Genomic DNA, 27,990 nt, shown 5'->3' on the forward strand with positions numbered 1-27,990 from the left:
GGAAGTGAAAGGAGTCATGAATGAGAAGGGAAGGTGGAAGAGGAAAGTGAAGACGATAATAGTCGTGGATGAGGAGGGAAAAGTGAGGGTGGGAAGAGAAGGGGGGAAAGGACAAGGAGAAGAGAACGAGCGAGAGACAAACACATACACAGACAGAGAGAGAAGTGTGGAAGAAAGGAGAAAAGGGAGAGGCAAGTAGAAGGAAGAGAAGATGAACTAGGAGGACAAAATGAAGCTATGAATTGAAGTTAATGGATAAGACAAGAGAAGCCGAGGTTAAGACAAGTCATAGGGATACAATCGATGACTCACATTCAAGGTGGTTAGGTGAAGGATATAGGAAGGATGGGAAAGGAAAGGAGGTGGCAGGTGGGAGACGGAAAAGAGGGTATAGGGAAGGCGAGGTAAGCTGTGGGGTGGTGGCAAAGAGTGAGGGAGGAAGGACGGTGAGAGGGATAGTGAGAGGGGCGGTGAGAGGGGATAGTGAGAGGTGCGGTGAGAGGGATAGTGAGAGGTGCGGTGAGAGGGGCGGTGAGAGGGTACGAGTGTAATAATGTCATGTGAATTCCATAGTTTTTACCGACATGTTTTGTGTGGTTAAATTCAGTCTCTTCACAAAGGCTCTTCATGGAATTGGTATCACTTAACCTCACAAATAACCAGTTAATATTAAAGTGTAGGCAGTGAGGAGGGCGAGGATTGAGGACCTCGTCTTGCTAACAAAAACTATGAGACCACATGCTTTCATCTTCAGAATAAATTCATCCAGTATTAGTTTAGTCTGAACCGAGTATCAGGTATAAGGTTCATTCGTGTATAAGTGAAGCAGTGACCAGTCGGGGGGCTTGGGGGGGGGAGGGGAGAGGAAGAGGGGGACTTTATTTCTACAACCTTACGGTGTTATAGGTTATACCATCCTCACCTGGCCGGAGAGTATAGTAATTTACCTGTTCTTAGTGAAGTTGTTAGCTCGTTGTGAATCATTAAAATCCAGTATTAAGATATAACACTATGTCTGGAGGTAAGGGAGTGATTTGTGACACACTACATCATCGATCTAACAACATATTAATATACTGTGCCTGTGTGTGATGAAATTGGAACGAGGTGATTGACTTGGTAATGATTTTCATCTCGTTCTATACACTTAGGGTCGAGTGGTAGTTAGCTTGGGCTTATAGCTGTTGGCAAGTTGAGTTAGTATTAATCAATCTTTGAAGATAAACATGATTAGTTGTACACCTTAATTTTTATCCAGGTATCAAATCTATCGTCTGTTGATCCGAGTCATAAATTGCTCTCTGAATTATCCACGATGTTTATATTAAACCTTGGACAGTGCTAAGTCCTGATCTTTGTGATGGTGTGAGAGGATTTTTTTTACGTGGTATTACACCTTCAGTATAAGTGTTACCTGGTACGTGACCTTGTCCTTCAACACACCAGCATCATGTGACAGATACGAAGGTGTGATTAACATCTTTTGTAACCTAGGAAAAATAATCTTAAGTGGTAATTAAGGTGAAAATGAGACCTTGATGATAAAATGGTAATTAGTAATGTATTAGATTATAGTGTAATTACAAGAAGAAGAAGAAGGAGAGGAGGAAGCAGAAGAAGAAACAGGAGGAGGAGGAGATGGAATTCACAAGTTTCAGAGAATACAATCATTGCACAAGGATTCACACACACACACACACACACACACACACACACACACACACACACACACACATAAATAATGAAGGTATACAATGGCTAACAATAAAAATCGAGTCAGCTTAAAAAAAAAAAAATCCGTAAATAAAACCAAAATTATTTCCCCTAAAGTCTCTATGAGTTTAAGTTAAATTGGTTAAAACAAGACAAACAAACAGTACACTAATTCTTACCTACAACACGTCATACAGGTGTTGTCTTACGTTTTATCATTATCAAGTATTAATTACGGAAAACTTTGCTCATTAACGTAATAATTAACAAGAATAAATTAACTCAATGTTACTCAATTCAGAACTTATGTGTCTGGGCTACTCTAAGTACGTCTATCTGGTATAATTATTTTTTAATGGCGTCTGTAAAATTATAAGACTTGGATAAGAGTTTTTTCCGTTTCCTGTAAGATTTGATAGAATGTTCTGCTGGAGGCTAATGAAGTGTGTGTGTGTGAGTGTGAGTGTGTGTGAGTGTGAGTGTGAGTGTGTGTGAGTGTGAGTGTGTGTGTGTGTGTGTGTGTGTGTGTGTGTGTGAGTGTGTGTGTGTGTGAGTGTGTGTGTGTGTGTGTGTGTGTGTGTGTGTTCTAGGTAGTTTATCTTACCATTGTGAAGGTCGCTGGGAATTTTTTTTCTATGAAACCTTGTGGTGTGTGGTGGTGAAGCCTTATGGTGTGTGGTGGTGAAGCCTCGTAGTGTGTGATGGTGAAGCCTTATGATGTGTGGTAGTGAAGTCTCTTAGTGTGTGGTGGTGAAGCCTCGTAGTGTGTGATGGTGAAGCCTTGCGATGTGTGGTAGTGAAGCCGCGTAGTGTGTGGTGGTGAAGCCTCGTAGTGTGTGGTGGTGAAGCCTCGTAGGTGGTGTGGTGGTGAAGCCAATTGACATAAATGTATTTCTGTCATTCATCTGTCATGACACCACATTTATGATACAGTCACAAGAGGAAGATTACTACAAGTGTACCTACAAGTGTGTACCAACAGGTGTGTACCTACAGGTATACTTACAAGTGTGTACCTACAAGTGCGTATCTACAAGTGTACCTTATATCTATTCCTTTAATTAATGTCATTGTATCAACTCAGACTAGACAATACAGGTACAGAATACAGGTACAAATATTTCCAAAAGACTACAGAGAGTTCAGGAGTAACATTAAGGAATATTACACAGTGGGAATCAACGTTCTCAGAAATCATAAGGAATTGGAATCGGCATCTTATGGTCACTGGGTCCACAACACGTATGAGACATGTTAATGACGAGTCGTATTGAAACACCTGCTACACCTATCCTCCAGTGGCTCGCCTCAGGATGTCTTGGTGGATGATTAGTCTTTGGGTTCTGGCTACTGTATGACTCGCCTGGATATTTGCAAACTACGTCCTGTCCTCTGTAAACAAATGGTGGGACGGGGTGATCCGTTAACTGAATCAGATATATATTATTAGTCGACGAGGAGAAGCTGTTGAAATTAATACTTTGTTGACTCGTAGTGGTAAATGTTTTCGGCCTCACCTCGACCTTCCATAACTGATAAAAGTGATCCGGGGAGAAGCGTACAGCCGCCCCCTCCGCCACTTTACGTCAGCTCAGTGTCTGGCAGCGATAAAACACTTCCCCGAGCGGCCGCCACCTTGCCTCACACTTCCTAAATCGCTTCGTACCATTTTGTCAGGGGTGGGAGTAGTGGGGTGCGTGTAGCGCCCCTCAGTATAAACAGTTACAGCATTATATGAACATAAAACATACAAAGGGATGTGGTGGAGGTCTGGCTGTGTTGGAGGCGTACGTGAGTGTGTGCGTGGGAAGCCTCGCCGCACCAGCCGTCACCACGCCCCGCCTCCTACACGTCAGAAGCTCGCCCATTGGTGGAGTAGATGATGCTGTGGGCGGGAGGAAGGCGGTGGGCGGGGCGGGTGTCGGGGCGACACATGGCAGGGTGGCGGCGTGTGGTGGTGGACTGGGAATACTGGAGTGCTCAGCCCGGGCCTCGTGCTGCTCGGCTCACGTTACGTGGTGTACTGTGGTGGTTGTGGCGCGCGCCGGCTGCTGCACGTGTTGTGTTGGGAGACACGCCGCGCTCCTTCTCTTGTCCGCTCGCTTCCTGTTTCACATGGGCGTCGGCTGAATGATGCCCTGCGACCCCCTAATGAAGCCAAAACTCGGCTTCTCCATAGAGTCCCTGGTGGGCGGCAAGGTAGGCTCAGAAGGTCGTGGGTCACCGCCGCTTGCCGACACCTGCAGCGACCGTGGTGTGTCGCCCCCGACCTCCATGCCTCCGTCGCCTCTCTCGCCAGGGCCGCCTGCCTTCAGCGACCTGAGGGCGCCCCTGGCCATGCGGGCGCTTTTCGACGACAATAAACCGCTGCCCATCCAGCGGCCTCAACCCATTAATGGTGCCACTCAAAGACCGTCTCAGGAGGTGAACCTACCGCCCTCCCTGCTGGCGGCGGCCAAACTTCCCACTGGGCTACATCCCGCCCTTCTGCCGCATCACTTGAACCTGGCACTGCCGCACCTACAGGGGCTTCACGGAGCCTTCCCACCACACCTTAACCCGCTCATGATGGGCGGCAGTGGTCCCGGTCTGGCCGCCCACCTGCCTCGGGAGTACCCGCTCTACCCATGGCTTCTGTCACGTCATGGACGAGTCTTCCCTCACGGCCTCCCGAGTGAGTATCCCAGCCTACCCTTGTACCCCTTCAGTCAGTACCCCAGTCTACCCTTCTACCTCCCAGCTCACCCTTACGTATCCTCATGCTGCCCGGTTCCAGTCGGCACCCCCAGCCTGTCCTGGTGTCTGTACAATGTGTCGTAAATCGTCCTTTCATCACCCTAGTGAGTAATCCCCCCTCCATCACCCTCCTGAGAGGGAAACCCGAGCACCAGATATTCCTCACCTTCACCTACTGAGGTATACTAAGGTTTCTCACTCCCTGGTCTCGGTACCTCCATATGTAATAATTCATCTGTGGTCAAAATAATAAATACCTCCCCACAGTCTCGCAATCATTTGACTCAAGGCGCTGCCACTGGTATCTGCAGCACCTCTACACCCTACAGCCTACACCCTGCTCACTACATCCTACACCTCTACACACTCCTAGCAGGAATATATTTCAGCGAGATGCTCTTGGTCCATCCCGACACTCACACCTTCCCACCCCTGCACCCTCCCTGGTGTGTGTCTATGCCCAAGCTATTGAATACCCTTCTTTCTCCCTCCTCTCCCCCCCCCCACCCTGCCTTGTGTCAACACTTATTATCGTCCTCCTCACCCTCAACCCTCCCTCCCCCCCCTCCAGGACCCTCTACCTCCCTCCCTTGTCTCTCCACGACGCCAGGAGGTAGGAGGTATGAGCCTTCTAAGGGATGGGTGAGGTAGAGGGAAGGGGAACAGACATGTATCGTCAACGGGAACACGAGGGAGAGGATAAGAAGCTTCTCCCAACACGAGGGACCGATGTTTATTATTACGGGGTAACTATTTCTGCCCTGTTATTATAACGAGGTCAGAAAAAAATAATATTATAATTGTCACAATTGGCAGATCGTTTGCTTCCTAGTTTGTGGTAGAACGTATAATCGTATTCTGTAAGTGTACAGGTGCAGCCGTGTCGTTGACCTGTAGCAGATGTTGAGTTACAAGGATCAAATTACATTGTTGTTATGGTGAACTCGTACAATTGTTCTCAAGGGATAAACCAAAGTTGTTGTTCTCACCGTGTGGCCAAAACATTAAAATATCAACACTCTACACTCTGTAAACCTCAGGAATGGACACAAACAGCTCCTGTTATTTTATTAAAACAACTAAAACACGATTTCGATCAAAAGTTCCTTATTTACAATACCAAGAGTGTTCCTACAGGTGTGTCTCGTATCCAAAATGACTACCTCAGGTGAGCTCTTCGGTAGACGATGATAACTATCAATAACCGCTTCCCTGTTCCTTCGATGGATCTAAGTCACCGTGAGTGAGGATGACAACAATTTTCCCTACGCTTCACAATTCATAATTACCGACATGAAAGTAATGATCTATTAGGAGACTTACCTGCGGGTAATTACACGTTCGTCAAAACCACGAGTTGTCACCTGGCGTGTCTGGGTAACCACTGGCAGGCAGGGAGGAGGGCGGGGTGCTGGCGAGGGATGGTTGGTTGTGGATGTTGCTCACTTACCTGGGTTAAGGCGCCACCTAGGATGTTGCTTAGATGACGACCCTATATGTCCTTGGTGCCTCTCAGACTGTACATGTCCTTGGTGCCTCTCAGCCTGTACATGTCCTTGGTACTCATGAACCTGTAGATGAATTAATGTTTGAGTAAATCTCTTAAATCTGTTGTAGTTACTCACAATAAATCAGTCACAAATCCTACCTACTAATCCTTTGGTGGCATTTTCATTCCTGCTGTTACTAGTAAAAGAAAATTTATCGATGATACAAAACTTAGAGAAATATTACGTTATCCTTGTATTAATTAGAGCAAATCGAAGGTGATAACTGAGAGTATAATATTAGTTAAACTTCTGATACTAAACTTACCTTGAACAGATTAGTGTGAGTGAAAGTTAAATTTAGTTCGTACATTACGTGATATATATATATTTTTTTTTAGGGGGATTTTAACTTCGCATACGAGTCATAACGTACTACGATAATATATTACCCTGAGAAATATTGTCTCTTAATATAACTTAATTGTCTGTATTTCGTATCTGGGATTAGCAATATTAAGTCTTTTATTATAACGAGATAGAGTTTACTACTGGTTAATAATATATAAGAGATACCTTTCCTACTCTTTAATTAACCCACACCTGTACTTAGAGAGATTATCTTGATTAATTTTCTCGTGATTAAAATTTTGTTATATTTCGAAAATTTTCATCGTTATTTTATTTATATGTATATAGGTAAATGGACATATATGACATTTATATAGATGTAAAAATCGTGTAGATGAATTTAATACACATATGTAAAGGCTAGACTGACATATAGTATTGTAAGGTAAACATGTACCTCCTTATATGGGTGAGGTAGCGGTTGTTTACCGTGTCAGAGCTTCTCACCTGTTTGTTTACCTGTGGAGCTTCCTTACTCTACAAAAGAATATTAATGATATTTTACCTTGATTTTTATTTTTTTTAGAAACTCGTATTTTTTTTAATGTCACCATGATTATTATTTCCACAAACTCTTATTTTCTAATTTGTTTTTATTTACACTTCATTTATAGCATTGTACTGTGCTTCAATAACTAAGATCTTTAAGCGAGTATTTCAACCTGATTTAGTAAACGTCTTTGAGAGGAATGAGAAAAACAATAATAATAATTTTGTATTATTATTTTTACTTGTAATCGTCTTCTCCATTACTTCCATTTTTTGGTTCATTAATTCACTTGTACACAAGCCGTAATTAATATTATTTTAATTTTTCTCTTTTACATAAAGTGGCGAGAAATTGAGGCAACAGCGGCTATACTTTAGATGCTCGCTTGACTTGTTCAATTTTTAGTTATTTTTCCTTTATTAACAATCATTATATATGATTTATATTATCTCAAACATAATATATAACTGTGAGACAAGAGATAATGTCGACCAAGTGATAATGACATTGTAGTTTTGTTCATCATTGTAATACTCTCACTACCAGGCTTCCGTTAGCGTTCGTGTGCAATTTAATTCCTCTGTTTGTTTTTTTACCTTCTATATATCTATATTATCCTTTCACTTGTCTATATCTTATTTAAAATGTACCAGGACAGTAAAGAAACATCAAAGAACGGAGTGAGGGAGAGAGAGAGAGAGAGATAATGTATAACAAGAACAGGAAGCGAGAGAGAGAAAGAGAATTACTGACAAGCTGTAATTCTGATTTCTTTGGGTGACTAATCCACAACAGGTGTTTATCCGATATACCTGTGGGTTAATTAGTTTTCATTTTATATCACGTGGTACACATACTCAGGTAAACATCATTAACAGTACACAAAATACATAATTAACTCATTATCGTATCACTTGCATAAAAGACTGTATTCCAGAGATGAAATTCTACAAAATACATTTATTTATTAATGTATTCATAAATTTATCAAGTATTTATAAATGTATTAGTTACATTTATTTTCATATTATTTGATTCATTCGTATTTATCAGTATTGGGTCTATGTCACTCTTCGTTAAGTGATAAAGTGAGAAAGGTGTGTTAGTATGGAAGAGTGTGTGTAAGGGTGTGACAGGTGTGTTACTATGAAAAAAAATAACATGTAAATACTACTTAAATATTTTTTTATATATAATTATATCAATGTATCATAATTCCTAAAATCATCATTATAATTACACTTAATTATCACCTTTGTTGTATAATTAACACGATTATTAATTTACCATCTACAATACCTGACGTGATATATAATCTTCAACACTGTATATAAACAAAACACATATTTATACCACCTTTACTGATTTGACTGATTTACCTTCTTCGCAATTAAAGTACAGTCCCCCCTTCACTAGTGTGTTTACAGGGGTTTGTCATATAAACATTCCACAAATCATTATCTTTGAGATATTTGTTTACTATTGCCAGTTTCCTACTGTCGAATGTAAACAAACACAGGGCTGCCACACTGTACAAAACCTGACGAGCCCCTGTAAACGCACAAGTGAAGGGGACTGTACTTTTTTTTTTTTTTTACAAGTACAACATAAAACAGCTCATTGCCGAATCTAAGTGCCCCATACTTTACATCTAAGCTATTAACAGAATACAATCGCATTAAATTTCCCTCATTCGACAGGAGATAAAATATTGTCCTAAAATGGGAAACAATTACAATGTACTGATTCCGGCTGCGTCAGTAAACCAGGAAAATGTTAGAAAAGAGAGGCAGGAGATAAGGACTAAAATACCGGGAAAATGACTCTACTATATATAGCGTCATTAAGTGTCGGTGTGTCAGAATGTCAATGATAATGATTCGAAACGGCTGTACTCAGATGGCCAGCGAGGGATGATAACTGTTTACTAACTTATAAATAAAGATGGTTTACCACTTTAATTTTTTTTAAGTATTTTGAGTGTGATAAGTGTGTGTTAAGTATAATAAGTGTGTGTTAGATATGTGACAAGTTTGTGTTAAGTGTGATCAGCCCGTGTCATAGGTGTGTATGGTAAGCCTGTGATTGGCGACTGAAATCTACAGTAGGTCATGATTAGCGAAGGGAACATATCACTATTACGATGACTTGGATACAACGAGAGTCACTTAGGCTACAAGAGTGAGCAGTTTCCCTTGATAATATACTCACATTGACACACCATGATATACTTTGGCCTCTAGGAACAATATTCGTTTTAATGTGACCAAATTGTCATCACACATTATTCCCAAGAAGAATAAATCCTTCAGACGTTTTATTATGTTTAAACTTTAAAGAATAAGATATAAATTAACTATATAAATTAACACTCTGAAGGAAAATGTATATAATTGACACATTAACTTGGCTATATTAAATGTAGATACACATATTTATATCATAAAAGTTGAATTTCGTTTCCATCTTGTATATACGAAAGCTCTCCTGAACCACCACCACACTCCATGCAGCAAGACTCACATAAACCTGGATTCATAAAGTGTTCCCTATAGTTTTACCGTAAAGCACTGAGGTTGTGTTTTTGTGTTGGGTACTGAAGAAGGAGCACCGCGTCGTGAGGTCCTTCAGCACTTGTTTATGTTTTCATCCACCCTGGCGTGAGTCAAGGTGTTGTTCTTGTACTCGTAGACATTAGAGGTGTTGCATGGAGGGGTGGGTTAGGGGGGGGGTATAAGGTTCTTTAGCCAACTCTAGCGTATACAATAGGTGTTTCTTATAGATATATTAGTGTAGGTGTTAGAGCTTCGTCAGATCACACTAGTGGGAAACGGAACCATGACTTATTAGAGGTTGATGGTGTGGAAGTACTAATTTAAACTGTTTTTTCTGATTTTTTTTTACTTAGTTTTCTTTACCTTAATCCCTTCATTACTGGGCCGCCACTGTTGATATTTTATTCAGCTCACGAGTGGTTAGTGAGCTATCTCCAACTAAGAGGGGTAAGGGGAGCTCCAAGTGAGGGTATAGAAGTGCAGTTTCGACTTGCAGCTTCTGACGCTACACCCTGACACTCGCTGACAGCATCACAACTCCGCTCTGACAATACTGTAACACGCCTGACAACCATGTAACACACCTGACAATACTGTAACACACCTGACAACCATGTAACACACCTGACAACCATGTTACACACCTGACAACCATGTAACACACCTGACAACCATGTTACACACCTGACAACCATGTAACACACCTGACAACCATGTAACACACCTGACAACCATGTAACACACCCATGTTACACACCTGACAACCATGTAACACACCTGACAACCATGTAACACACCTGACAACCATGTTACACACCTGACAAAACCAACGTTACATCTTCATAATGATAAAACAATTTTCACAGCCTATAGCAACATCAACCTAAAAAAATACCCCGTGACAACCACTGAGACATCCTAAGACAGACCCACCGTGACAACTATCCGGTGACAACTATCCCGTGACAACTATCCCGTGACAACTATCCCGTGACAACTACACTGACGACTTTGGAAAATTATTAACAACACTAATTTTTCCAAAGCTTCTGATGACAATACCAACGTCACACATTATGACACGACCAGAACGACATAGAGAACGAGTTGATAATAATTATGCTAGTGACAGCTGGCATCAGGGGTATAGTGTTCAAGTGACAGCTGGCATCAGGGGTATAGTGTTCAAGGGACAGCTGGCATCAGGGGTATAGTGTTCAAGGGACAGCTGGCATCAGGGGTATAGTGTTCAAGTGACAGCTGGCATCAAGGGTATAGTGTTCAAGGGACAGCTGGCATCAGGGGTATAGTGTTCAAGGGACAGCTGGCACCATGAGTATAGTGCTAGAGGGACATCTGATATCAGTAAAGGCTTTAAAAGTAATAATTCTTCTCGAAATTAAACGGAATAATAACTTTAAAACAACAATGTCATTTATACGTCATAAATAATCCGTAAAAATCCCTGACTCTATATTTCCATTCAATAATTACTATAAGCGCATTACACACACACACACACACACACACACACACACACACACACACACACACACACATTCCAATTGCTCTGGAGGTGATCATACATACAGAGGCATTATTAGTGTTAGAAATCTGAAACAAAAACAATTGCCTTTTTTATACAACCTGAAGAGAAATTCTATTGATTTCGACGTCTGGGAAAAATATATTAATCAACTTGGTATCGTAAGGAAGAGTTTGTGTATGTTTATATTGTCCACACATGAATATAAAGACAATAAGGTCGATAATCATTAATGTTTCAGGATATTCTGACTTTAAATACCTTTGTTATCTGAATTGACGTGTTGTTGATGTGGTGTAGGAATAATTGACGTGTTAAAGGTGTATTGACGTGTATTGATGTACATATTTTACTTATTGATGATTGTGTAAGATAAATTTTTGAGGTTGATTATACACTTATTATTTTTTTCGTTATTACTATTATACTATTAGTTCTCTTGATAATAATAATAATAGTAATCTAATAATAATAATAATATCAATAGTAAGAAGGAACCAAAAAATTAAACAATAATTATAATCATAAGTAAAAAAAATCATATATTAATCATCTATTGTTTTTTGTCTTTGTTTTTGTTCAATTCAATTTTTTTCCCATGATTATTTTTTTTCCCTTCAATTATTTTTTTTTTCCAAGTGGGATTTTCTCCAGAGGGATTTTATTTTGATGGTGAAATGTGTGTCTAGTGAGATTTTGCCCTTTGTGGGGGATTTGTCTAAGAGCCTTGGTGGGTCCTATACGAGGCAAACTGGCGCCAGTAGACGGTATCATAAAACTGTGTGTGTCCAGACCAGCATCTCCCATGTCCACGTGTCTTGAGTGCATGTCCATCAACTGCCTATTAAATACCACTGCAGATAATTTGGAAGGCAATTTGATACTCGTAATATGTAAACAAAATTAAATAAAAATAAAACATTCGTTGGTTTGGACGTGTGAGTTAAAGTGCGGTGCGTGGTGTCGTGTGTGGTGCGTGTTGTGTGTGGTGCGTGGTGTTGTGTGTGGTGCATTACTCCTTTCCAGGTTGTAGTACATGCGGGAGGAGGGTATGTGTATGCGGGAACGTTCGTGTGACATGCGGGAAGGTTCGTGGGCATTCGGGAGGAGGGTACGTGTATGCGGGAACGTTCGTGTGACATGCGGGAGGAGGGTACGGGAATATGTGATAGGGATGCACAGCTACATGCGGTAGTGTACGAGAAACATGAGAAAGTTAAGGGATACGCATGCGGCCTTTGTGCGAGGACCTGCCGGAAGTTAAAAGGTACAAGTAGTAAGGTGCGGGAACATGCGGAAAGTTAAAAATTACATGCGGTAAGGTGCGGGAACGTGCGGTGAACGAAGGTGCAATTAAATCCCAAAGTAGGTGGAAACGTGTATATACGCCTCCGTAATACTAGTGTGGGAAACCTGCGGTAGGCTGCGGTTAATGTGCGGTAGGATGGAGTAAATTTGCGGGTTGCTGCCGTGAATGTACGGTATGTTGTGGTTAGGTTAGGTATTGTCTAGTTTCGAAGTTATAGGTTAGGTTAGGTTTGGTTAGGTTAGGCTAGGTTAGGTTAGGTTAGGTTAGGTATTATCATGTTTCGATGTTATAGGTTAGGTGTCGAGAGGTTAATGTTTGGTTAGGTTAGGTTAGGTTAACATTAGGGTATTTAACCATCAGATGAGCATTAAGCCTGGGTGCCTAATCTTCAGGTGATACTAGATATTATCAGATGAACATAAAAATATCCTAGAATACAAAAAAATACACAAATAAATAGATAATAATTTCACTTTACTGACTCAACCTCCATTGACGTTTGTGAAGAAAGACAAGAATTTGAATGAAGAAATGTGAGGATGAAGATGTGTTTTGTAGCGAGGTCAGGAAATGAGTTGGTCTGAAGTTGGTTTTATGAAATGAACGTAATGACAGGAATTTCCGATGAAGTTGTCCGGATGTTCAGCAAATTGAGGGGAAGATAGATTGAATTCCTTGACACACGCACTTGGAAGCTTGACACACACTTGAAAGCTTGACACACACTTCAAGACTTGACACACGCACTTGAAAGCTTGACATACACTTCAAAGCTTGACACACACTTTAAAGCTTGACACACTGCAAGGCTTGACTCTCCAAACTTTGACACACTGCATACCTTGACACTCTTCGAAGCCTGACGCACTTCAAGCTTGACATAGTACGTAACTTGACACATTGGAAAGCTTGACTCTCTCTCTCTCTCTCTCTCTCTCTCTCCAAACCTTTGATACAATTTTGACACACAAAGAATTTTTTAAGCCTAGAATTATGAGTTCAAACAAATACGTTCAGAAAATTCACCAGAAGAACAGGACTGAACTAAAGAACGAACGCTGATCATCAAAGTTAAAAGTTGGCGGAGAGTTCAGTAATTTCGGAAGAACCAGTTTGTATTGGCACATTACCTAACATCTTATATAATTATATAAACTTAAGATCAGAAGGGTAATGTTGACACCTAGACCTTCACCTCCAAGTTCAGAACAAGGAATTTAAACTTGAACCTTTAACATTAAGTGTATCATAAGTTCAGGAGTTTTATTTTGGGGGGACTGAGAAAATAATGAGGTTTACATTTTTAAAGATCATCTGCTGTGATGTTTGGTTTATTTTACATTTGTGAAGGTTCGTGTTGGTCCGTGTTGGTTTGTGTAGGTCTGTATAGGTGCATGGCGACCTGTGGTGTAATGGTCAGCATGCTCGCCTCGCAAGGTAGTGAACCCTGGTTCGATCTCCGGGCAGGGTAAAACTATGGGCAAGTTTCTTTACGCCATTTGCCTCTGTCTACCCAGCAGTAATTGGGGACCTGGATGTTAATCGATTTGTGGATCGTGTTTCGGGTTAATGGCTAGCCAGTACAGTTGGCAAACTGTTTGGTCTTCTCGGAATATTCCTTGACACTGGGTCATGTAACTCGTTAACTCAGGGTGTGGTTGTTGTGTTGGCGACAGCTTCTACACCTTGAACAAATTCACGCCTAGATGGCCCTATGGTCGGCCATCCTCGATTTGCAGGGGCAACCATTATTATTATAGGTCCTTGTAGGTGTGTGTAGGTCTGAGAACTAAGACTGGAAGCTCTCGCAGCCCCCATAACAGTGTCAGTATTCGGTCTGTAGCGGTGTTCGGTCTACGCTTGATATTCAGTCTGCGGTTTTTGCAATATTATGTTTGCAATATCATAAACTGTGGCATATGTTAGTCTTGCAAACGTGACAGGTGTAAAAGAAATTACATGTGTGGTGCGGGGAAGTATACACGTGTTTTGTGGGAGAGAGTGCAGGTGTGGTGAGTGTACAGGTGTGGTGTCGGCCAGTAAACAGGTGTAGGGCAGAATATACATATTTTATTACACCTGCACATATGCTTACCTATAGAACTTCATAATAGGAACAATACACCTGTACAAATGTTTGAAATATTAGCAGTAATTACTGCATACAGGTGTCTATGGTACAGTAGTCAGTAATTAGGGTACAGCCAGAGTACAAGATTTACATAACATTCACCTTTATTCACTTGTATTATTCATTTATATCAAACATTCCACCTTCCTGTTTTTAATTCATTAATATTTAATTTTTTGATAGCTTAACAATCAAAAATAATTACTAAAGCCTAATTATAATTCGAGCCATAATTAGCTTAATGATCTTAATATAATTTTAATTGGTTAATTCTATAGAAATTTTCATATAAAAAAGTAATAGGATTTGTTTTTATTTTTACTCTTTAAAATTCTAAAAACAAAATTCCCCTAAGTTAGTTTTATCTAGTAACTTTAGTTCACTTAACTTTACGATATTAATCTACTTTCTATGATTCATAACCTCGACGTATTTTCAATTTTACGAGAAAAATACTGACGTAAGATTTTTGGGGAGGTGAATTATAAGAAATTGGAAAGGTGTTTGTATCGCGTATTGGAAGGAAAATGATCAATAATTTAACATATTTATGGAGACATTAACGATACGTCTTAAAATTTGTTCCTTTAAAATGACGTTATTAAATTTATTCTGGTTGTTTCTGAGCTAATTTTGGCATTTTTTTTTTTAGTATGTTTGTGTTTTTATTGGTGCGTTTTGTACTATATTGGGCCGTGTGCGTGTGTGTGTGTGTGTGTGTGTGTGTGTGTGTGTGTGTGTGTGTGTGTGTGTGTGTGTGTGTGTCATTATGTACTGGTATAATCTAGACAATTTCAGTGCGTGTGAGTTTATGAATGTACGTATGTAAATGCGTATATTCATCTTATTGTATCCACGTATAATGTACAAATGTGGTACACCTGTGTATGAATATATATCAAAACACCTGTATACCGACCCCTTGTATGCGCGCAACAAACTTTGTATTTGTGTAATAATATGTGTTTGCTGATGAACATGAAAAGATACTCTTATCAAACAAAGAAAATTCTTCAGTAATTAGATGTTTAATAATCCTTGCCACCTTTTACCTACCTGAACCTCAGTAAATAAAAGGTGTCCGGGTAATTTTGTCTTCAACTGTATATGGACAGATTAAGTTACGTTAAGTTAGTTCCAGTGAAGATGGCCGAAACGTACACACAGTCACTTACAGCCGAAACGTACACAGTCATTTACAGCCGAAACGTACACAGTCACTTACAGCCGAAACGTACACAGTCACTTACAGCCGAAACGTACACACAGTCACTTGCAGCCGAAACGTACACAGTCACTTACAGCCGAAATGTACACAGTCATTTACAGCCGAAACGTACACACAGTCACTTACAGCCGAAACGTACAGAGTCACCTATAGGTTCTTCCTGTGTACACCTATGTATTAGCCTTAATGGAGCACAGTACAGGAGGAACGAGAGTATGAGAGTGCTCCATCCTAACATCTACACTACAGAATGATTTGTTTATATATCAGTGAGTCGCCTATGGCAGTGAACTTCCAAAATTTCTTGTTGATATTTTCTTATTGTGTGACCCAGACAGTATAAACACTGAGCAAAAATGAGAGCTTGCATTGGAGGGAGGGAGGGAGGGAGGGAAGGTGCGTGTGTGTGTGTGTGTATGCTAGAAGTTGGTGGAGGGCTGGAAGTGCCATAAGGTGGAGGGAGGGAAAGTGGAGGGAAGGTTGTGGGGGGAGGGGGAGCAGAGATCACAAAATCACAAAGGGTCACTATCAAAGGGTATCTATCGGGCCCCAGCGGTCAGTTAATGATTATCGCATTAGAGTCTACATTAGTAATTCAGTACATAACGTCAGGAGGTCTTGAGGCCTTCACACACATTAATGGTCATTATCTACTTGGTGTATAATGTAGACACAATCTCAAGGTATCACCCATCATATGGTCATTAACGCCTTCACAACGGGGGCGCTACCTTGAGATTCATATTTGGCCAAGACATCAACGCGTCCACCTCTCGGAAACTTGTGTATGAGAAATAATCTGAACTGCGAGTTTTAAAGAGCAAGTTGTAAAGATAGGGAGTCAGTGATGATGATACTACAAGGTGGTAATGACTCAACGAGCATGAGTCAGATCGTAGTATATAATTCAGTTGTTAAATCGGACTTGTCTTTTCTGAGTCCCAAGAGAACCAATTTACCAATGTGTTGGAGGTGACGAATAGGTGTAGTTGTTTAGGAGGTCAGGTGAGTATACGTAGTTTTAAGTAGTAAATGTTACCTAAATGAACACACAGAGGAGCCTCGGGGCTATCATAGGGTTGACTTTAATTATTCTAACGTCAACACTTGAGTATTCTTGAGGTGGGGGAGGGGGACGGGGAGAAGGGGAGGGGAAGGAGGGGGGGAGGGGGGAAGGGAGTGGGGAGAGGAGGAGGGAGGGAGGGGAGGGGAGAAGGGAGGAGGGAGGAGGGAGGGGGGGGGAAGGGGAGAAGGGGAGGGAGGGAGGAGGGAGGGGGAAGTGTAGGGAAGGAGTGAGGAGGAGGAAGGGGAGAAGGGGAGGGAAGGGAGGGGAGGGGAGGGAGGAGGGAAGGGGAAGGAGGGAGAGAGGACTGGTATTGTGGGAGGGGTGGGCATGTTGTATGGGCGGAGGGAGGGAGAGTGGGAGGGAGGGAGGGACAGGGTATAAAGGGAGCATATATTAAAGGACGAAGGAAAGGATGGAAGGGATGTAGGGGAGGGAGGAAGGAAGAAGAGAGGAGGGGAATAAAGGAAGAAAAGCAAAGGAAGTAAGCAAGGTGAGAAGAGGGGAAGGTAGGGGGGGGGAAGTACGGTAGGGAAGGAAAGGAGGGAGGTAAGTACGGTAGAGGGGAGGGAGGAAGGGAGGGTAGGGAGCTGTGAGGGAGAGCCAACAGGGGGTCCTTGTTGTTAACATTTGCCAGCTTTATCGACATGTAATAGGGTTACTGATTACGGCCGTCTCTCCCTTTATTATTTATGGGGCGTTAGGGCCACAGCGCCGCCTGGTAGCGTTGAATAAGACCAGAGGAGCCTGATGGTTATGGCGTTGCGTTGTAGCGTTGAATAAGACCATAAACCAACGCTAGTGCAGCCTACCGATTAGAGGCTCTCATTTTAGCGTTGAGTAGAGAGGCGTAGAGGACAACGCTAGCGAGACGACCTTACCAAAATCTCATTACTAAAAACTCGGAAGGAAGGAAGGAAGGAAGGAAGGAAGGAAGGAAGGAAGGAAGGAAGGAAGGAAGGAAGGAAGGAAGGAAGGAAGCTCACTAAGATACGACAACAGTCAAACTAATGTCAAGAATTATTATACCTACCACGATGACATTTCTACCACGCAGGTCACCATAACAATAAATGTTATGTTTACCTCCAGGCAATATTTCACGATATTATCTTACGTAATGGTGATGTAAAAGATAAAAGGATAAATACAAAATAGTTCTTCCTAAATTCCCTAAATTAAGGGATTTTGGGTTAATTTCTCAAATTTTTAAGGTAAAGGGATTTCGATGGTCTTATAATTATAGGATTATATATCGCTAAATTCTCCAAAATTATTTAGTATTTTAGAGAATTTTTATATGGTTATATTATGAAAATTTCAACATCGAAATTTTAGAAAAAAATAAAAATTTCAATATAAAGTTACAATAATTTAGACAATACATTAAATATTACAGGATATTTAAACTTGATATTACTGAAAATAAACTTGTGTTGAAGGACAAAGTTATATTATATTTTAAGTTTGTTGTTAAGGAAGGAATATTTTGTATAATATAATTGAATATATTAAAAGTTGATCAAGTGTTTCTGCTTCTGTTTGTCTTCTGTTTTTATTTGTGTTTGTTTTGATCTGTTTGTTTAATAATTATTTCCTGTGTTTGTTTTTCTTTGTTTGGTCTTGTTTGTTTATCCATCCCTTAGTTTGTTCAGTGTGTTTAGTGTGTTTGGTTTTATTTGTTTGTTCTTTGTTTTATTCTCGCTTGTTTGTATGTTTGGTTTGTTTGCTTTGGTTTGCGTTCGTTTTATCTCCATCTAATCTTCGTTGGTTTAATATTTTTTTAGTTAATTTACTGTCATTTTCTCCTGCACATTCAAGAATAGAGTAGACATATGTATCAACCTTACATATTGAAGAGGGAAGAGCACATATTACCCCCACACACATATTGATGAGCTAAGAACACATATTTCTAAACACATTAATGAAGAAATAACACACATGAACACATAATAACACACATGAACACATAATGACTTAGAAATAACACGGTGAAAGAACAAACTCATGTTATATTGAACAGTTCTCACGAGTGGGGGAGCTATAGAGTGTGTGCCCCGATGAGCTTTGTTTAGTATCGTAAGAGGTGAAAATGATTTATGGAAGATCATTAAACAAGAGGACAAATAAATAGTTCAGTAATTCGATAAGATGTAATGAGGGAGAGAATCAAATTACCTGTTTTTGTTGCTTAGTCGTTTTATCATCAGTTCATCTCTAACACAAAAGTAGGAGGTGTTAGTGCCTTATATATATTAATTTATTTTCTGTTTATTTGGATTTTATTTTTGTGTTTGTGTGTGTGTGTGTGTGTGTGTGTGTGTGTATGTGTGATTTTTTGGGGGAAGGGGGAGGGGTTGATTTTTGTCTTGTTATTATGAATGTCTAAAAGCGTTATTGTGTACTGTAAATATTATTAGTAAATATGGGAAAAATTTAGAAGGATTCCTATAAATATTTTGTTTAACAAGACATTCTCAAATCACATTAAAAAAATATATACAGAAAAAAATCACCTTTTAACATAATCTAACAAACATTCTGACTGTGATTTTTTTTTCTTATCACGTTTTTTCCCCGGTGACTTTTTCCCAATGATTTTTTTCCCTGTCACTGTCGATCAAGATATAGTTGAGAAACCATTACGTCGAACGATACTGCTTCACAAAACGCTTCGATATTTGGTTACGAAATCGTATAATAGAATACAACCGACTGACTACAACAGCATTACGAATATCATAACTTGAGTGAATAAATTAATAAAAGCAAATTAATAAAGCTCACAATAAACAACTAATATATGTTTAAAAAAAATAGGAATCTTCACTCACTCTTCTAACTGTTCCGAACTCTGCTTTGTTGACGAAAATATTGCATCGATCATTTCAAAATTTTGTTGTATATTTTTTGGGGGTTCAGTTGTAAGTTGGGTAATGTTAGCTGCTGCACTATCCTTCCCTGTGTGTGTGTGTTTATGTATATCTTAGTTAAAACACGTCACTTGTTTTGTTGTTATTTTGATAAATGTAAAGTTTGAAGGATACTATACTAGGCGTCTTTATAAATATTGCTATACACACACACACACACACACACACACACACACACGCATGTGCACGTAAACACACCCACCCACATACATACATACATACATACATACATACATACATACTATACATACATACATACATACATAATAATGGTTACCCCTGGTGTGAACGAGGATGGTCGGCCCAAGGGCCACCTAGGCGTGAATTTGTTTAAGGTGTAGAAGCTGTCGCCAACACAACAACCACACCCTTAGTTAACGAGCTGCATGACCCAGTGTCAATGAATAGTCCGAGAAGACCGGACAACTCACCAACTGCACTGGCTAGCCATTACCCCGGAATACGATCCGTAAATCGATTAACATCCAGGTCCCCAATTACTGCTGGGTAGACAGAAGCAAATGGCGTAAAGAAACTTGCCCATAGTTTCACAAACGTACATCCGTTAACTCGACGCAGCAATAAATACAAGAAAATAAGTAAAACCGTAAGTCAGCTTAACTACACGGCAAGTATAGCTGTCAGTCAGTATCGCAGGTGTCAACAACAGAGGTTAACAAGGTGTAGTACAACAAGTGAGGGAGGCAAAGTGACTGAGGGAGGTAGAGGGCGATGTGGATTATACAAGAAATCAAATATTAACCGAGATACAGTTTCAATTAATATGTGTACGCTTCCTTACCTCGAGTGCACCCATGTGTTTCTGAGTGGTCCAAGTGTGTGTGTGTGATACTGGGATATTTAAAGGCTTTGGCCAGTTTTTTTTTTTGTCGTAGAGGTAAATAATTTTTTTTTTCTCTCTCTCTCTCTCTCTCTCTCTCTCTCTCTCTCTCTCTCTCTCTCTCTCTCTCTCTGTGTTTTTCGTATTCACTTGAGAGGTCAATGAACATGGTATAGAGATGAGTCAGTGCTGATGACACACAGGCTTAAGTGGTGGAGGGAGCTGGCAGTGGTGGAGGGAGATGGCAGTGGTGGAGGGAGCTGGCAGTGGTGGAGGGAGCTGGCAGTGGTGGAGGGAGATGGCAGTGGTGGAGGGGGCTGGTGGTGGAGGGGCTGGCAGTGATGGAGGGAGCTGGCAGTGGTGGAGGAGGATATGGCAGTGATGGAGGGAGCTGGCAGTGATGGAGGGAGCTGGCAGTGATGGAGGAGATGGCAGTGGTGGAGGAGATGGCAGTGGTGGAGGCTGGCAGTGGTGGAGGGGCTGGCAGTGGTGGAGGGAGATGGCAGTGATGGAGGGAGCTGGCAGTGATGGAGGGGAGCTGGCAGTGATGGAGAGATGGCAGTGGTGGAGGGGAAGATGGCAGTGATGGAGGGAGCTGGCAGTGATGGAGGAGATGGCAGTGATGGAGAGAGATGGCAGTGATGGAGGGAGATGGCAGTGATGGAGGGAGATGGCAGTGATGGAGGAGATGGCAGTGGTGGAGGGAGATGGCGGTGATGGAGGGAGATGGCAGTGGTGGAGGGAGCTGGCAGTGATGGAGGGCTGGCAGTGATGGAGGGAAGATGGCAGTGATGGAGGGGAGCTGGCAGTGGTGGAGGGAGCTGGCAGTGGTGGAGGTAGGTGGTGGTGTTGATGAAGGAAGCTGATAGTGAAGGCGATGGTGGGGAGAGGTGGTGGGAGAGTCATCTATATCACCAACACAGGACTGTTAATGGTCTTACAACGACAGCTGAATACATGAATATATATACATCCATACTATTATTATTGTTTGGATAAATATAATTGTGTGTGTGTCTGCGCTTGTGTGTATGTACGTATCTGTCTTGATGGTGTTGTATGAGCGTTTTTTCGTGTGTATGTATGTGTGTGTGTAACCTACCTCAAAAAACTGTCATCACTACCCTAAGGTCCACAACAAGACCATAAAACTAACTAACTGACTCCAAGTATAATTATCTACCTGGTGTTCTAGTGTGTGTCCAGGGACCACTCCAGCAGGCGGACACCTTGCTGGTAGTTCTCTTGATTACTGATGCACCTGAGGAAGCATGTTTGTGTTTATCGTCATTACCAGTGCTAGACGTCTTGCTTAGCCTCTCCTTCTCCAGGGACCCAGATGATAAACAAAATGACGCCAAGTGACAGAAAACAAAAACAAATTATTACGTTCTTGTTGATTTACTTCAGTAATCAAATACTTTTCAAATATTTTAATTATATTTTTCAAATTTATTTTCGGAATATAACCGTGAAAAAAAATCGATACAATTAGTGAAATTGAACCTTTATGAATCGAAATAATCGCTATAGATTAAGTCTTTATTAGCTACAACAGGTAAAATTTTTGTTAAGAAGAAGCAACAACAAAACTCTGCAGGTAATCTTTGTATACCAGGAATCATCATCACCCAGACGACATAAAAAAAAAAATATAAAACCTCGACTTCACAAATAACTTTCCCCCAATAATAACCTCGACTTCATCCCCGGCAGTCATAAAGGTGTAGGTTACCTCCAATTAGGTAGCCAAACAGAGCCTCGACACAACACTCGTGACCATTTCAACCGAGTCTTCGTGTTCGCCGCCGTTATTAGTTTAATCTGTACCTTAATGCGATGGAGAATACCTTGCTATACTATTTTATCGCTTAATCCTCAGAGTTCATGGACTAATTGGCTGATACACAGGGCTGGAAACATGGCAGGAGCCGCATTATACTCCAGGGGTGCCGGCCAGGCTTCTGAGGGAGACGAGAAGGCTTTATACACAGTGGATTTAGCGCACCGTGTCTCTAAAACACAAATCATTATTCTCATAGAGTCTTTCTGTATTTCGTAAGTTGATATTTAATTTTTAACAGGGAATAAAAGAACACATTGAGAAATTACAACAGTTTGTCTGGATTTTGACGCCAAGGTTGGGTTAGGCATGGGTTGGGTTAGGCATGGGGTGGGTTAAGCATGGGTTGGGTTAGGCATGGGTTGGGTTAGGCATGGGTTGGGTTAGGCATGGGTTGGGTTAGGCATGGATTGGGTTAGGCATGGGTTGGGTTAGGCATGGGTCAGCTTGTGTTAGGTAGGGGTTAGGTTAGGAACGATTTTAAATATTTACCTGTCGACGATTCAGGCCAAAACACCTCAATACCTGTCCCTCACCACCTGTATATTACTACAATTGGTTTCCTCACACCTGTCAAAGTGAATCATTATGTTGAGAAATATCATCAATTTTACGTAACAAATGATGAATCCAATTGATCCATTGTTCCATAGCGAGAGAGAATACCACATTATCTTAACTTTCATCAATGTTTTTCTATATATACTTATAAGTTTATGTATATATATATATATATATATATATATATATATATATATATATATATATATATATATATATATATATATATATATATATATATATATATATATATATATCTCCGAAAGAACGTCATCATTTTCCATCCTAAATCCTAATCCCTTTTCAGGCAAACATAGTCATCACCTGTACGCTACCAATCATCTATTCGGATACCTGTGTGAGCTGTCAATAGAGATAGTCTCCACACAAAGGGTAACACGTGGAACTATTATTAGCTGTGAATGTTGTCGGTGTGTTTATGACTGTTATTATTGTTATTATTCGTGGTGGTGGAAGGGGAGGCAAATGGTGTTACGGTTGGTTGGGTGTGGTAGATGAGGTAAGTGAGGTAAGGTGTGGTAGGTGAGGTAGTAAGGCAAGGTGTGGTAGGTAAGGCAAGGTGTGGTAGGTAAGGCAAGGTGTGGTGGGTAAGGCAAGGTGTGGTAGTAAGGCAAGGTGTGGTAGGTAAGGCAAGGTGTGGTGGGTAAGGCTAGGTGTGGTAGGTAAGGCAAGGTGTGGTGGGTAAGGCTAGGTGTGGTAGGTAAGGCTAGGTGTGGTAGGTAAGGCAAGGTGTGGTAGGTAAGGCAAGGGTGTGGTAGGTAGTGTGGGGGTAAGGTAAGGCAAGGTGTGGTAGTAAGGCTAGGTGTGGTAGTAAGGCAAGGTGTGGTAGGTAAGGCAAGGTGTGGTAGTAAGGCAAGGTGTGGTAGGTAAGGCAAGGTGTGGTAGGTAAGGCTAGGTGTGGTAGGTAAGGCAAGGTGTGGTAGGTAAGGCAAGGTGTGGTGGGTAAGGCAAGGTGTGGTATCTGCATGTACAAATAATCACTACATCACCTGTGGTTTACCTGCTGCTTTTAACTGACACAACACAGATACTCTAAGCAATTTACCATCCGTGGTGATAACACGAGCACAGGCGCTAACACTTGCACAGGCAGCCACGTCGGCACACCTGACTCTTTACAAACAAATGTCCAATTACTTAATACCTGTTGTAAGGCAATACACCTGTGCTATAATGATCTGCGTGATCAAAAAACTTAACAGAGTTTTGTATGCAGCTATCAACACGACACTTCCGGAAACGAGTGAAGTGTCGTGAGGGTTTCATTTTCTTGGTGCCGCGGGTTCGTTTATTGTATCGTGGGGTTTTGTTTGATTTACTTTCGTTGTTCTTTGAGATGATTCGTTCGTGTTTTTGGTCCGCGGGTTGTTCACGGATTTTTGAGGGAGTCCGTGAGATGTGCTTGTGAGGTTTTTGTGAGTCCTATAGGTGTTGCCTTTACCTGGAACATGTATTAGCCATCACAGCAAGATAGATCAGGAACTCTCATAATGGAAAAATAACAAATTCTCAGCTGAAAAACTCCATTGACCTTCCAGCGATTTGTTGTTGTTGCTATTTATTTATTTACACGTAACACAAGCTGAAAAAATCCCGGGAAATCGATCTTATATTTACACTTGCTGGTTATTGTTATGTCTTTTGTGATTACTGCAGTGTTTTAAACTTACCTTCCCCCTCACTCCAAATGATCATTACATCTGTGTGGAGGTAAGAGAGTGGACCTGAAGTATTTTCTATGAATAAATCAGGATATATTTCTCTCCTTCACGTTCCTCATCATAAGGTATGTTGATGGAGTTGATAAGTAGATGATGTTCTTTAAACGTTATTGCAAGGTTTTTGTCCCCGGGTATAAGGTTGCTTGAGCCTTGATTCTCACATGTATAAAGTCTAAGGGTTTAATGCTCCCAAACTAAGGGTTCCTGAGCTTGAAATTTCAGGCTGAATGTCAATAAACCTCTTATGGAATTTCTAGATGCTCCTGTGTTAGCTAAGTAAACATCATGAGCCATCTTTGTAAACCCGAAACTGTGTTATATTTAACCTACGAATTTGTTGAGAATACATCTTCATTTCGTTGTTTGAATTAGACAGTTAAACACGTTCATATATCACCATCCTGAGTGAGAAATCATTTTAAATAATCGATATGAATTCAAACTCTCTTTCCTAACCTTCCATCACCTCTCGTCCTCCTCACCTGTATACGACTCAAGACTCACCTGAGCTCCCGCTATGGTATAATACAAGATCTACCTGCGTGGTCTAAACCTGCCGTCTCTTTCTGGGACAACTCCATTAAAGACATTCAACTTATCCGAACCGAAATACCTCATGCATAAGAGATTCATTATGAACCATCGATCGGGTTCTCAAGGCTTCGTATAAGATTCTTTGTTTAAGTATGGATGAGCGAACGCATCTAGTTATGCCAGAGTCTAAACTAATTTCACCGTCATATTGGCAGCCATTTTTGTGCCCTAGTTTAAGTGAGCCAGTTTAACGAGTTCTCATATCCACAGTTACGGGAAAAAAAATTGACACGAAACCTTGAGAATCCGGGTTCACGGCTGATCACTCGTCCCCTAAGAGGAAGTCCCCCCCCAAAAAATTCTTCATCTTGTACACAAAAGTTTCACGAAAGTCATCCATTTATTTACGACTTTCTACCCTCTCTCTACCACAATCCCTTCCAATAAATAAAACAAATACATATAAATGAAGATAAGGGTTCAACCTGTCTTTATTTATTATCAATTTTACCAAACAAACGGAAGTAATAGTTCTAATATTAAACACCAACTAGACACATGTAAGGTATACGATACGTGACGACTATTATCGAACACAGGGAACTTGGCACATAACGACGTGACGGGGTGTAATGAACACGACGAATATGACAAAACATTACGGACGTGACAGTGGCGACATGTGACAGCCATGCATTAGTCCCTTGCTCCCTCTTCACCCCTACACCATCCCCACACCACCCAACCCCACCTCTTCCCCATTGACCATGACCTCAACTAGCGACAGCCAACCATTAAGACAGATCCAACACCCTCAGAACCTCCTGCAACACGTACAATCACAGCTCGTAACAGTGAGAAAATTGTCTCGAGAACAACTGCGTCGGTTTAACCTCCTGGCGAAGTTACAAGAGGATGTCTTCATTGATAGTAAGGAATAGATTCTTAATAGAGAGATATTCTTTTGTTCACAGATAATAGTACAGGTAAAGACTCAGCCACAGGTAACAACTTCAAGGGAGGTACACAAGGGTATCTACAATGAGGAACAAGGTCACTGTACTAGATCCGATACAGGTGCGATTACAAGCACAACTATAGGTATAAGTGCGGATACAAACACAGGTATAGACGCAGGTACGGCAACAAGCACAGGTATAGACGCAGGTACGGCAACAAGCACAGGTATAGAAGCAGGTACGGCAACAAGCACAGGTATAGACGCAGGTACGGCAACAAGCACAGGTATAGACGCAGGTACGGCAACAAGCACAGGTATAGACGCAGGTACGGCAACAAGCACAGGTATAGACGCAGGTACGGTTACAAGCACATGTATAGACGCAGGTACCATTACAAGCACAGTGCAGTTAGAGATACGGTTAAAATTACAAATATAAGTACAAGTTATAGATACATACAAAGGGACAGTAATAAGTAAAGAAAACATACTGTACGTCTCCACTACACACAGTTTATACCATACAGGTGAGTGACATTACAGCTTAGAACAATAATATAAGCTTTATGAGTTTTATTCAGAAATTATAATTCAGCTTAGAACAGTAGTGACAGCTTAAAAGTTTATTAAATAATGTTCATACAATCACAGGTTTATAGAAGTGTTACAAGTATAGTATTTATTGTTTCCTAAGCTGACAATATTGCCCAGTATCACACGATCAAAGGTTACCATAGCAAGTCCTCGATAAATATACTGTGTGTGTGTGTGTGTGTGTGTGTGTGTGTGTGTGCTTTTTCAAACGTAAACTAAGATTTATTGTCTTCAGTAACTATATACGTATATCATTTTAACAACTCCAAAAAACAATAAAGAAATGATTGGATAAATATATAAAAATTGAGGAGATAATATTTCAAATTGGTCAACAATAAAAGTTTTTGCCTGCAGCAGCTGTCAAGCAGGAGGATGTTAATAATAGTAAATTCTGGTACTGTCAGGCGACCTGTAAGACTGACAGATAATTAGTGAGCGGCCCCGCCCCTTCCCAGTGGAGGGCGTGGCCAGCCTTCACCACAGGTAATTGGTCGTTTTATTGGTGTAATTAGACCAATTAGTGAGGTGAGACGGAGTCATCATCGTACCCAAATTACGTTTCAGCCCACGGAATTCTTGCATATAAAACTTGACGATTGAAAAGACTCACGACTGGAAGATACTAATGAACTTTTAATTACGGGTTACGTCTCCAGTCATATACATAGAGAACTGACCCTTAGGACCTTGGTGTTGTAGCATTGTTTTACCCCCACGTAGCGGTGAGGATCGGGGTCACATGATGCCTTCCTCAACAAGGTTATGTCCTGTGCTCCTCAGGTGTATTAGTCTGGTGATGGCGGCGGCCCTCCATCATGTCTGAACACTCCATCAGTACGCCCGGTCAGGCCCACGGCAGGATACACAAAATGATGTTAATTCCCGTTAATCACACGACCAGGTACACTATGTGATTTACAGCTAACATAAAAGTTGCTTTCCTATTTGCATAAGTTTAATAACATAACATAAAGCAATGGTAATTATGTGCAAATAACGACAGACGGAATCCACACGAAGCTCTTAATAAGTCATGACTTTACGGGAGCATCTAACAAGCTTACCGCGTACAGTATTCATACACCTTTTAACCGCAAATTCCAAAGCAAATATTTCATCAATTTAGTCAACCATCTTCATTATTTGCAGTTAATCCTCTTTACAACTTAATTATTTCCATTATTGTCTTTTTGTAAGTTACTTAACCAATTGTCATTACCTCAAATTACATTCCAGTGTTACTTATATCACTTTTCTACTGTTCTGTAAAAAAAAAAACTAGATTTAATAATGAGGTATTTTACAC

General features: G+C 40.9%; 1 protein-coding gene across 1 annotated transcript in view; it reads left to right on the forward strand.

Annotated features, from left to right (window-relative positions):
• Positions 1 to 3,677: 3,677 nt before the first annotated feature.
• LOC121878642 (homeobox protein EMX1-like) overlaps positions 3,678 to 27,990 on the forward strand; it is a 32,491-nt gene continuing 8,178 nt past the window's right edge. The window contains exon 1 of the mRNA XM_042384969.1: positions 3,678 to 4,387. Within this exon, the coding sequence (XP_042240903.1) occupies positions 3,844 to 4,387 (544 nt within the window). The 5' untranslated portion in view covers positions 3,678 to 3,843. The remainder of the gene's footprint in view (positions 4,388 to 27,990) is intronic.

The sequence above is a fragment of the Homarus americanus genome, unplaced genomic scaffold (assembly GCF_018991925.1).
Source record: "Homarus americanus isolate GMGI-L3 unplaced genomic scaffold, GMGI_Hamer_2.0 scaffold44246, whole genome shotgun sequence".
Classification (NCBI taxonomy): Eukaryota; Metazoa; Arthropoda; class Malacostraca; order Decapoda; family Nephropidae; genus Homarus; species Homarus americanus.